Here is a 12,185-nt window from a genome sequence, read left to right as displayed (position 1 = left end):
TATGGCGTCAGATAATAATATATTAATATTTACACATAGTCTATCCTTGATTTATCTATTCAATATTATTTAGGACAGTGCTTAAAATCTTCTCCATCTCCGAGTAACGATACGGGACATATAGATATTCCGTTCCAGAACTGTGCCGAGATAGTAACAACATCTTATGTTCAATGAACTCTGTTAGCATGGTCCTCAAGGAGATTTCATTGGAGGCTATAAACTCTGAAGCACACATGGTAACAAATGATTTGAACTCTACACCAGTAGATAGACCTCCACGTTTTGATACCGACGAGGCGCTTTTATTCTTCGATCCAGAGGCCAGGTCCATATTATTAAGCTGTAAATCCAATAATAACTTGTACATCTTTTTGGCATTGAGTGTCAACGATTCTAAAACATATTTGGCACCTTCTGCCCCAGAACTTGAAGAACTCTTCCCTAAATTCATCTTATCTTGGAAGGAAGATTCGACTTCATTCGATTCATAATTCGTGACATCATGGAAAACAAAATTATAATTTTGAGCCTTTTTATTGTCGAATAAAACGGGTGCGTAAATATGATCAACGGATGCTATTAGTACTATCTGTTTGATTTGTGCTAAGGAACTGAATATGGTCTGAAATATTTCCTTCCTCAACGCAGGCCCATCCAAATTATGAATGACTAAGATTAGCTTTATATCTTTCGGTTGTGTTGAATAGAATTCTATCATCTTCTGTACCTGTAGGATGGCAAGGTTTCCCCAAAATTTAGTCTCATTTCTTGTCAAACCATCAGGGAACATGATGTCAGTAATATCTTGGAAAATCTCTCTATAACTGCAAGTAGGATTATATCCATTGATGATAAGGCAAGGGATACCTTGAATAGAACCTGTACTTTTGTTAACCTTCTTCAGCTCTAATTCTTTTTGTAATGCTATTCTTTTCCCAAAAGTCAGCTTTGGAGAAATATATTTTATTGCGAGATCTTCCAGGAAATTACGCTTGGAACCTATTCCATAGAATAATAATGAAAATCCCTGAGTTATTTCAAACCAGTATTGAGGAAACATTTTCCTTTGCAATGCCTGAAGTTTAGCTCTAGGTTCCTTCAGGTAATGCTTATTAAAAACATTTGTAAACATTGCAAATTCATCCTTAGATACACTTGGTCCCATTGACATCGTATTTTTGGATAATTTAGTGGTATACTTCAGACTATGACTTCTTTGATCAAAATATCCTTCAAATGTATCAAAAAAAGTCTTTGAGCTTTTATTCTCGCTCGCTTCCAATCTTTTTTCATATTTATCTGTCTTGGGCACTTGGGTTGGTACAAATTCTCGATTCAATACCAATTTCTTAGAAGATAGCAAAGAATCCTCTTGATATTGTCTAAGACTATTCATAATTACTTGTTTCAACGGTGATGTAAAATCATGTTCAGTAAGAGGTGCTATTTTTGAAGGCAGTGGCGAGGTTTGATCCATCGCAAGAGATTCACGATCCGATTCAATATCTGACGATTCACCTTTTTTATTAGGTTTCCTTGACTTTCCCTTTTCTTCAGAATTATTCTCAGATATTACTGGTTCCTTACGAGGCCTACCTCGTTTTCTTTTTATTTTTGGAGTTTCAGGAATAGGATATTTCCGAGGTCTACCTCTTTTCCTTTTTTCTGTAAATATTTCTTCTTTCACCTCGTTTTCCTCAAATCCATCATTCTCTTCTTCTGTTGATTCTTCTACTTCTTCCTTGGCAGACGTAAAGGTATCATCATCGCTGGAGTCAGCTTCCGATGCCGATGACAATTGGACTGTTATTTTAATTCCTCTAGTCCTCTTGGCGCTGGTTAAAATATTATCTGATGATATTTTTGCGCTTAATGGACTCATAGATCGCTCTTTCATCGTACCTTCCGACTCTTCATCTTCTTCTTTATATTGATGTTGTTCCTCTTTTCTGGGTCTTCCACGTTTTCTCTTTAGCTTTGGTGGTTCTGAAGTTACGATTTTCCTAGGTCTACCACGCTTCCTTTTTATTATTGGTTCTCCTGGACCTACAAACTTTCCTATTGTTTCAGTAGTTTCGAGCTTGACCGTTTCAAGGGCCGGTCTCTTTGTGGATACCCTAGATTTCTTGTTGGGACTATCATGTATATGCGCTAATGGATTTCTGATGGCTTTGTTAGAGGACTTCACGGGCGAGCACAAGATATCTATATGGGTCACAATATCATCTGGTTGTCCTTCGCTCATCGCTTAGCTTCTTTCAACTTTGGATTCACTTAGTATATGTGTCCAATTGCCTGTATTGTTCTTGAGATCAAATATTTCAAAATATCAACTTTTTTTCTTGAAGTCTACCTCGGAACGTAAACAAACCGGATTGAAAAACATTTTGAAAGTTCTAAAGAAAGAGCATAAAAGATGATAATGCCCCCAATATAATTAGTATTTTATTGTAGAGGGCACAGTTACCTTTTAATTAGACAAAAAAAAGATTGGGGAGAGCGGGGAATTGAACCCCGGGCCACCCGCATATTCGAGAAGAAATTCCCAAAGCGGGTATCATACCACTAGACCACACTCCCTTATATTTCTGTATTTTTTCTGAGGAAATTATCTTAGACTTCTACTAAAACTAATCACATGCCCAGCAATATTGAAGAATATTCATTTCCTTTAAAGTAGACTTTTCTCTAGCTTGAAATTCTATATTAAAATTTTCCGTTAAAATATTTAAAACGATTCATTATTAGCAGATAAAACTACAACGAAACAGTTGTTTACAACGTTTTTCTCGTTGTAATGCTATCTATACAAAAATTCTTCTAGAAATTTTATTTTTACAAATATTTTAATAATGTTACACAGCCCTTGTTAACTTCCCACTTCTCTTTAATTCTAATGCCTTCTTATAAGGAGGATTTGTCGGACTTTGAACAGGATCCAAAGATGTGTTTAGATCTTCTTTAAAATCATCCAAATGGTATGTTGCATCCGAGTCAAAACTTTCAAGGTTCCCACATGACATAAATTTGGCAATAGTTCTCTCATCCTCTTGCCACGAAGGAAGCTTATCATGAATGCTTAGTTTACTCATATGACACCCACTGAAAAATTCCTCCACAGATGAATTTACATCCAAAGTTGATACCCAATCAGATGGAGGATTATATCCTATGCAGACAATGAAAGCTTCCAATGATGTACCTCTAGATGATTTTGGCTTGGCACATACTACTTTATCAAATAGATAGCCCAATTGAGAATATAGCATATCAATGTCTCTTCCTCTAAAAATTTTAGCTACAAAAATACCACCTTTCTTCAAAATGCAAGCTGTCAACTGTAATGCACTCATAATTAATTGTTGTTGGACATATTCGTCTAAATCATGTAACCCGGTGACATCTGGAGCACCATCACTGCAGACAAAATCAGCCTTCTCATTCCCAAAAAGATCTAGAATCCTTTTCAAAGTCTTTGGGTGCGTAATGTCTGCTTGCAATGTGGTCACATGATTTATTGGAGACATTGGTTGAAGATCCACAGCAACAATCTTTCTATCTTTTATCTCCTCAGCAGTCTTTCCATCAAACAATTTTTGAGAAAGAACTTGAGACCATGACCCAGGTGCAGCACATAAATCAACCACACGTTTCAGATTTGGATCATCTAGGAAATGGAAATCATCATTTAACTGTAATAGTTTGAATGCAGATCTGGCTCGGAAACCTTGTTCCTTCGCCTTACGATAATACATATCTCTCTTGTCCTTACTGTTCTTACCCATTGTATACTGGTGATCTTTTCCTATGATACGTGTCTTAGAGAACGGCTTTTAGAATGAGCTCAGAATATTCAATATAAATACTATTATTACTCGATGCCATAAATCGAAATTTTATTATTAAAAAAGATATCCGGGTAAATAACAGTAGTTAAATATTAAAAGACTAAGTTCAACATGAAGCCACTCGATTGTGAGATAACATAGAAGTTAAAGTAGCTATATCTATCAAAACTTTCATTATATAAAATTGCTATAATTATGTATTATTATGTCACCAAATCATTCCCCAAGACCAAGCTTAATGCACCCTTTTGGCGTCGACTATCTAAATACGTTGTCCTCTGTCCAGTATGTAACCCTAGGCCCCTATACAAGACAGTATTCCTGTAGTCAAGTAGGAAATCTCCAAAGTCTTCCTGTAAATCATTTGGCTCCAGGTAATAAAATTGATCCTGGTAAATAAAACACTCTTCAGTATCATAGTCTACCGCTGTAGAATCTGAATCATTTAAATCTGAATCAGATTCATAACTCATTTTTAAATATTCTTGGTCTAGTATGTTAAGTTTTCTCGCCAAGTTCATACCATAAGCTCGTCTTCGCTTTATATCCAAGTAGAAATAAAAGCAGTTTAAAGCTAGCAGGAAAAAAATGAAACTAGTCAGGCGATCGGTATGTGGATATAACTTGTTAGTTACACTCTTCCTCCGATAATGATAAAAGCCAGGAGTTTTGGTTGAAGCCAATTGCTTGTAGAATGACGCTAGAATTGGGTTAACAATAGAAAAGCTCACCATGTCACATGCTTCTAACTTGTCTGGGAACATAATCACTGAAAGTAGCTGTAATGGTAATCTGAACATCACAAAAATGAATAGGTACATTTCCGATCTAGACATGTTCTCTTCTGAGATAGGCAATACAGGCACTGTGTATTGATTATGTGGCACATAATAATAGGTATTAAAATTGTAGTCCATTATTGTATTATTTTTGTTATATGTTTGAATGACTTTCTTGTATTCTTCTCCAAAAGCATTCAACTAATTATAATTGGAGATTAGAAATACGTTTTTTAAGATTTTTTGGGTTTTGTGATTTTATTTTTCTTTGCCATTGTTTTACTTCCTCCTGGCGGAGTTTTGACACTTTTCTTCGCAGGTTCAGATTGAAGTTCAGACTCAGTAGATGCTCCATTTTCTAATTGAATGAGTTTATTCATGCTCAAACTTAGTTTTATGTTTTCATTCACATTACCACCAAATGAACTACCTGAAAAGCCTGACCTCCAGGGAATTGCAAAAATTTGGAAATGGTCAATTTTAAGAATACCTCTTTGGACTTTACCGTCATTAGATTTCATAAATGAACCTGATGCTAGCATATTCTTTACAAACTTTGACCCTAGTTCTTCGCTTTTAAATCGAACTCCGCCACATTTTGCTTTATGAATGATAATTAATGAAAGTGAGGTTGGATCTTTCCAATCCTTAGTGCCAACAATATTTGAAATTTGATCCGACACTTTCCATTCTGGAATGGATGGATCGATGTTGTAAAGAAAGAACGATTTTACTGATGCTGTTGTGTCTAAAAATGATTCTCTTAATGGTAATTTCCTTATTATGTGTGATATGTCAATTCCTTTCAATTTAGAATTATCCAATCTTGTTGAATTCGATGAATCCCCTGAAGAGATAGCCTCCGTTTTCTTATGTATATTTTCCTTCGAATTATTTTGAAGTAGTATATCCTTCAATTTCTGCATAAGTTCATCTGTTTGCTTTGAGTCACTGGTAACTTGTGCCCCACCTAGTTTCCCATCCTTTAAAGCGAGAAATCGTTTCATTATATCATTTTTAGCTTCCTTGGTAATCATACTTTTGTCTTGATTCACTAACGAAACGATGGAATCACGTAATTGTACGGGAATATGCCAAGTCATATCAAGCATGCAACATTGGCATACATTACGTTGTGTGGCACACCGTAGACAAATTAATGTTTTCGTTAAATTGGAGGATCTTTCTTGTTGCTTGAAGTGATAAGATGTAAATGTCATAGTACATATCTTGCATTGGGCACCATTTGGTAATTTGGTTAATCTTATATTAGGTGAATCACCTAGACATACATCACATATGGATGGCGGTTGTGAATCATAATCCACTGTGTTCATTGGTGTAAAGTTGGAAACTTGGTTTAAATAGAGTTGATAAGTCGCTAAGCAAATAACTTTCTTGACTGGTTTCACTATAAATCAGTTTTTGTCAATGTTTTGTATTACAATTAAGTTACCGCTAAGTGAAAATATTCTTTATTTTCGTTTTCTCAAATTTTCCAGTTGACATCTAGGCATCGAAAATATGTCAAAAATGAAGTTAAGTGTTTAACATTAAGTGGACTAATATAGAGCCCAGACAAACAAAAAAAAAAGGAAAATAAATGTCAGAATAGAGTAGAGAATATTTTATCATTATTTCGTGTATAAACGTATATATTTAGTCCATATGTGCAGGAACTATTTTCTATAAGATTTATCAATTTTTTTTTAGATGAGTTCTATAATGTTGCAGACAATTGTCATGCCTACTGAACTTCTGGTTACAGCCTTCGAAAGGACAAGAGTGGTTCTTTTCCCCCGTATGGATTCTATTATGTCTTGAAAGATGACCTGATGTGGTAAAACCAGTGGAACAGATTTTGCAAACGTGCTTACGACGATTTTGTTGTCTCTTCATGGCTATATTTTTATCAGTCTTCGTCTTCTTCGTTATCTTCATCATAATTGGTTGCTTATTGTTGTTATATTTATCCTGCCACGTCTTGTTATTTATGGACGGACTTAGGTGAGATTTGGAAACTAATTCTACAGGTAGATGTTCCATCGAGGTTGGGTGCGTCATTGTTGCAATTTGTGGTGGAGGTGTAGCAGAAGGGGTGACATTTGGCGTCCCCATGGGCGTCCCGATTGGTGTAGCACTGGGTGTTGGTGGTGCCAAATAGATATTTGTGTTGGTTTCAAAGGTATAATTGTGAGATTTTTCGAACGTAATAGTTGGTATAGTGAGAGTTGGTGTTATGGGAGATTTCTCCGATTCAAATGAAAACTTCTTAGTTAGTTTCCATTTTAAATCGTTGTCGATTCTTGAAGTAGTATCGACAATTGGTAATAGTGTTTGAAATTTCTTTTCTAATGGCAAGTCCATCGAACTATTATTAGAACTCAATGCATAACTTACCATCATCTGAACAGGCGATTTATTGTTTTCTCTTAAATTGCTGGTGGTATATGGAGAAGGTCCACTCAATTGAATGTGTTGAAGTTCAGTCATCATCATTATTTACTGGTTTATAATTGGTTTTTGTTGTTAATGCAATAGGTTGAATTCTTCCAGCAAGATTGTAGATCCTAAGAAGATCATTTAGATGCTCTTATATATACATCCAGGGCAAAGGACACATTGCAAGAGAAGCTACAAACGACCGGCAGTACGCAAACGAGTACTTTATACGCAGATCACCCACATTATACGCAGGACCAATCTTAACCTTGTTGTTTACGTACTTCTCATGTGATTGTTATATCTTGCAAAAAGGAATGTGCAAGTTATCCCTTAACGAGCCACAGAAACGACGGAAGGAGCTCACCTTTACAACAAAGATCTCTTCGAAGAAGTGGAGGTCGTGGGGATTCGTATCTTTGTTGCCAAGAGAGTTAGGCGTAGGAGTCCATCCGTTTACCTCTGCGGCGGGTTCACTGGGATCCAAACATAAAGGGTCTCGAAAACCATGTGAGAAGATGTCAACAAATCGTTTGGTTATACGTGGCCCTGCGCTTAGTGTACAGTGGAGTGGTTCGTTTGTTGCTGTCGTTATTGTTGAAAAACTTGCCAGATTTTTCAGCTACGACATGTTCTTCGAGAAATTTTCCGCTGCGTTTAGGGATTTGGCCTTTGACAGACATTTCCCGATGAGGAAATGTCAGGGACTGTTTTTTCAAGTAAACGAGCTCGAAAGGTTGCGACAACGTCACTTTAATAGGAGAGGTGAATGTGGGCTTAGCTCAACCGGTGGGTTCTCCAGACAGTGTTGAAACGTTAGTGCGTATCTACTAACGAATGAATGCGAAGGAACCATTACTGTAAAACGTGCAATCAAGAAATTGGTTTTGAAACCTAGAAACAAGACTTGTTTACGCAACAGTTAAACGAGTTGAACCTTAGGAAAGAGAGGTGTCGTTCCATTCAACTCAGATAGGGAAGGATTATAATTTAAATGTTTACGTAGAATGCCATTACGTAGAGGCTTGGTTTAAATCACCTGCAATGCAATTTTAGTTGAATACTTGGCATGGTTTGATCTCGGTGTTGAATCAACCAAAGAGTTGCCAAAAAATGATCCAAAGAAACGAATTCAAGTGAGCAATTAATTTGTTTTCTGTGCGAGTACGTAACTTTTAGGCCTTGGACCTTTTGACATTCTCTTGAGCAATTACTGCACCTAACTTGACATCTTTTGCAACCTTTTCTCATGTGGGTGCGCAGACGGAGTATGGCCAACTGACGCGCATAACGAACGACAGGAAAGAAAAACGCAGTTAACAGCTGAATATATTTTATATTAAAATTGAATTAGTTATTGAAAAGATGTATGTAAATAGATAGAAGAACAAACTTTTTAAAATTTATGTATATTTTATTATGTTATTTTTAAAATGTTGAAGCAACGAATGACTGAGTCCAAGAATAGTGAGTGTCTGTCCCGATTAGAAGAAGAAATAAGTTATCTCAGATAACTTATAACAATAGAGCAGCGGCACCGGCAATGGCGGCACCACAACCTAGACCGAATTTAGCAGCACCGTTAGCGGTTTGCTGAGAGACGGTCTTTGGAGCTTGAGCTTGACCGTCGGTGATTTGAGAAACAGCGGTGGCCTTAGCGGAAGAAGCAGCAGCAGAGGAGACAGTAGTCTTAGCAACGGCAGAAGAGGAAGCAGCAGCAGAGGTAGTGGCTTCAGCCTTGGAGGAAGCGGCAGCAGAAGTAGTGGTTTCAGCCTTGGAGGAAGCAGCAGCAGAAGTGGTGGCTTCAGCCTTGGAAGAAGCGGCAGCTGGGACAGCGGCTTCAATAGCTGGCAATAATCTGGTAGAGTACCATGGCAACTTGACGATGGTTTGAGTAATTTCATCGAAGTTCAATTCACTGAACAAAGTTGTGTAAGAGTCGTCACCGGCCTTGTAAGTCATAACTTGTTGGTAAACCTTCAAGACATCAGCTGGGATTTGGAAACCAGAGTTACCAGTTTGTAGACCCAAGTATTCAGACAAGTGAGAGTTAATATCTTCAATAATGGCTTGCAATTCAGCGGTTTGTTGAGCGGTGTCTAGAGCAGAGACCATGGAAGCGGTAGCGACGGCAGCTAAAAGGATGGACAACTTGGACATTTTAAGTATATATAGATTGGAGGTTGGTTGGTTTGTTTTTAATTGATTCTATGAATTGAACAAAATGTATGGAAATATTTAGCAAGGGAGAAGAGAAATCTAAAGAAGCAACCTTTCAAGTGTCTTATATATAAAATTTTGAGTCAAGGAATGCCCATCAATGGCAACACTTGCTTGCACCATAAATGGCAGAAGGAACCCATTTTTGGAGTAAGACTCCTGATAGTCTCAGGCAGCCAAGTGTTGTTATTCGGTGATGGCGACGTTGGGAAAGGGGAATATCCTCTTTGGGACAGTTCCTTCCAGTGCTGTTTCCCGAAAGGGAAGTTTATCGAAGTTGGTTGGAGAGAAAGAGTTGATCATTGTGCTGCATCGAGATCTTTCTGGCTATTTTGGGAACCCATGAACCATCGGGCCCATACAGGGTCGCACAAGGAATTACCCTTTTGGTCCTCATGTTGAATTGGCGCTCCCCATATCGGTACATTGGCGAAATTGTTGAGCGGCCGAGCGGATGTCTTCCCCACGGGTTTTTCTCGGACAGGTCTCTCGCTCGAGAGGCAGCACATTACGTTAGGCTCGGACCCTACAAAATGTTGGGGAACGGACTGCCCGCCCAGCAATTGGCTGCTCACGTCAAGGTCCTCGAGACTCTCTCGGGGGTCGTCTATTCTGAGACCCTTCAACAGAACAGAACTGTGAACTTTATCGTTATTAAATTTTTTGTCATTATGAAATTAAAAGAATAGTCTATACACGATGATGATGATGATGATGTTCTTATACTACTAACACCAGAAATTTAACAGCTTCTGCGTCCAGCCACCATTCCTTATTCTCTCCTTGGTTTCTTCATCTTCTTGTCTCAATAGTTCAGGATCGTAGAGGCGTCTATGGTTGTCTAGATCAATCTTTTTCAAATCGGTCAAGAATGTGAAATCTCTACTGTAAAGCATGTATCCTAAATAGAAGAACAACCAAACGGGGAATGCCAAATAACTTTCGAAAAAAGCTTCCGCGCTGTAGACACCTTTACTACCAGGAGGACTTAGCGCGACCCAGAATTGGGCAATAAACACCAAAACGTTGAAGAAACAACCGTAAAGGGACCCCCAAATACCAGTAATTGATATATACCCTAATTCGTTCAAGGACTTGCCCTGGGCTTTCATGGCCAATCTGAAACGAACATGTGATAGAAGGATGGAGGACCATGTAAATAATTCACTTAACCCTGCAATGGCAGCTAACCATGTGAAGATGACTTCTTCTTGATCGGAACAGGCACAGAATGCAATGACACCAAAGATACTACATAAGATTAGCGCACGTAATGGTCTACCTTCTCTATCGACATAATTGAAGTATTTAGGTGCGTACCCTTGTTCAGCTAATGATCTTAGTAATCTTGGAGATGCATACAATGCGGAATTAGCCACAGAAGTCACTGAAATTAAGATGACTGCGTTGATGATATGAGGAACCACTTTAACACCGTGGATGGAGACAGCCAACACGTAGGGGGATGCATGAGTGGCAGATCCACCAGCACCCATCAATTGATCACTGTTATGTGGGACGTTGAAACCGATTAAGATCATGGTTAACAAATAAATGATAAGGATACGGTAGATACTTTGCTTGGCAGCAGCAGGGGTGGATCTTCTTGGATTTTCTTGTTCATTAACAGACAATGCGAATAATTCGACACCACCATATGAGAAATAAGCAGTGACAAGGACAAATGCCACACCTTTAAATCTGGAAGCTGCGTTATCTGATGCAAATGCACCTGGATCACGCCAATATTTGCCACCAATGTATCCATCAACACCAGCTCCACCACAATTAACGACGATACTTAGGATGACGAACCCTCCAATCATGAGAATCTTACATGAATTGAAAATAAATTCAGCCTCACCGTATGCTCTGACACCAAAGAAATGAATGAATAATAAAAACACGTAGAGTATGACGACGAAGACATCTGCATTAATCTTATCATTCCAATATTTAATAGTCATGGATGCGGTAATCAATTCCAAAGGTAAGACGGTCAACCATTGAATACAGAAAAGCCACACGGTAGCGAAACCGAATGGTTTAGAAACGAAAATGGAAGCGTAATTATTAAACCCACCTGGTAAAGTTGGATATGTGACGGCCATTTCACCTGCGGCTTGAATGACGAAATATGTAATGAAGGAGACCATAAAGTACCCAATGACTAAAGATGCAGGACCAGCCAAATAAAGACCCTTAGCGTTGGCGACCAACAACCCGGTACCGATACCCGTCCCTAGAGACATCATAATGACGTGTCTGGACTTCATGGCCTTCTTTAAATTATCATCGGATTGTATTGAGTTGGTACCATCTTCAAGATCTATACCATTATGGTTTACTTCAGCTCTCTTGAATGAGTCAACGAATCTGTTGAAATGTGTTCTGTGCTTGACAGCTGTAGTGTCTGGATATGGTTCGAATTTCTCTGTAACGTTTGGAGTCTTCAAAGTGGAAGAGGTTATACTATTCACTTCCGGAGAAGTTTCATTCTTCTTAGAACTTTCCATTCTTAGTCAAATGTGTTTTGTATTGATTAAGTTTGGATAGCAAGCAAGCAAGCAAGACGAGGCAAGAAAACTAATGCGTAAGGAGGAGTGAGGAATAGTAAATCACATTATCCTTCTTTTATATTTGAATGGACAGCAGCAAGCAGTATATTAGACTGACTCATGAATAAGAAAGAGCACCACCACCACCCGTGTAGACAGACAATACATTGAAGCTAGCAATGGAAAAAATTCTCACGAGCCACAGAGGGTTGATTGCCAAAAGAAAGGCGAGCACAAGGGATCGTCTATCCGGAGCTGGCAGACGAATCCGTTACAGGTGTCACCGCAGCGTTTCTTTTTGCGCTGCGCGGGGTTTGTCAGCACGCCGTTCTCGA

At 38.3% G+C, this 12,185-nt stretch overlaps 8 protein-coding genes and 1 non-coding gene across 9 annotated transcripts; 1 reads left to right on the top strand and 8 right to left on the bottom strand.

The window, feature by feature from the left end:
• Window positions 1–55: 55 nt before the first annotated feature.
• On the bottom strand, window positions 56–2,248 carry ORC2 (origin recognition complex subunit 2; the record flags this gene model as incomplete). The annotated part of the gene is made up of 1 exon (XM_003678122.1): window positions 56–2,248. The coding sequence occupies one exon, from the start codon at window positions 2,246–2,248 to the stop codon at window positions 56–58; it is 2,193 nt and encodes a 730-aa protein (XP_003678170.1).
• Window positions 2,249–2,495: 247 nt separating this feature from the next.
• NCAS0Itrna11P lies at window positions 2,496–2,583 on the bottom strand. The gene is given in 2 exon segments: window positions 2,496–2,532; window positions 2,547–2,583. It is a non-coding gene; the product is annotated as a tRNA-Pro (tRNA).
• Window positions 2,584–2,858: 275 nt separating this feature from the next.
• TRM7 (tRNA methyltransferase TRM7) lies at window positions 2,859–3,788 on the bottom strand (the record flags this gene model as incomplete). The annotated part of the gene is made up of 1 exon (XM_003678121.1): window positions 2,859–3,788. The coding sequence occupies one exon, from the start codon at window positions 3,786–3,788 to the stop codon at window positions 2,859–2,861; it is 930 nt and encodes a 309-aa protein (XP_003678169.1).
• A 266-nt stretch (window positions 3,789–4,054) lies between these two features.
• Window positions 4,055–4,768, bottom strand: NCAS0I01580 (uncharacterized protein; the record flags this gene model as incomplete). Its single annotated transcript, XM_003678120.1, has 1 exon — window positions 4,055–4,768. One exon carries the CDS (start codon window positions 4,766–4,768, stop codon window positions 4,055–4,057), a length of 714 nt encoding a protein of 237 aa, XP_003678168.1.
• A 95-nt stretch (window positions 4,769–4,863) lies between these two features.
• Window positions 4,864–5,967, bottom strand: ECM2 (Pre-mRNA-splicing factor ECM2; the record flags this gene model as incomplete). Its single annotated transcript, XM_003678119.1, has 1 exon — window positions 4,864–5,967. The coding sequence occupies one exon, from the start codon at window positions 5,965–5,967 to the stop codon at window positions 4,864–4,866; it is 1,104 nt and encodes a 367-aa protein (XP_003678167.1).
• A 361-nt stretch (window positions 5,968–6,328) lies between these two features.
• NRG2 (Nrg2p) lies at window positions 6,329–7,129 on the bottom strand (the record flags this gene model as incomplete). Its single annotated transcript, XM_003678118.1, has 1 exon — window positions 6,329–7,129. One exon carries the CDS (start codon window positions 7,127–7,129, stop codon window positions 6,329–6,331), a length of 801 nt encoding a protein of 266 aa, XP_003678166.1.
• A 260-nt stretch (window positions 7,130–7,389) lies between these two features.
• Window positions 7,390–7,884, top strand: NCAS0I01550 (uncharacterized protein; the record flags this gene model as incomplete). Its single annotated transcript, XM_003678117.1, has 1 exon — window positions 7,390–7,884. The coding sequence occupies one exon, from the start codon at window positions 7,390–7,392 to the stop codon at window positions 7,882–7,884; it is 495 nt and encodes a 164-aa protein (XP_003678165.1).
• A 703-nt stretch (window positions 7,885–8,587) lies between these two features.
• On the bottom strand, window positions 8,588–9,232 carry TIP1 (putative lipase; the record flags this gene model as incomplete). Its single annotated transcript, XM_003678116.1, has 1 exon — window positions 8,588–9,232. The coding sequence occupies one exon, from the start codon at window positions 9,230–9,232 to the stop codon at window positions 8,588–8,590; it is 645 nt and encodes a 214-aa protein (XP_003678164.1).
• A 788-nt stretch (window positions 9,233–10,020) lies between these two features.
• On the bottom strand, window positions 10,021–11,808 carry BAP2 (branched-chain amino acid permease BAP2; the record flags this gene model as incomplete). The annotated part of the gene is made up of 1 exon (XM_003678115.1): window positions 10,021–11,808. The coding sequence occupies one exon, from the start codon at window positions 11,806–11,808 to the stop codon at window positions 10,021–10,023; it is 1,788 nt and encodes a 595-aa protein (XP_003678163.1).
• Window positions 11,809–12,185: the final 377 nt, after the last annotated feature.

This window comes from Naumovozyma castellii, chromosome 9 (genome assembly GCF_000237345.1).
Source record: "Naumovozyma castellii chromosome 9, complete genome".
NCBI classification, from domain to species: domain Eukaryota; kingdom Fungi; phylum Ascomycota; class Saccharomycetes; order Saccharomycetales; family Saccharomycetaceae; genus Naumovozyma; species Naumovozyma castellii.
This window is presented reverse-complemented; position numbering and strand designations above follow the sequence as displayed.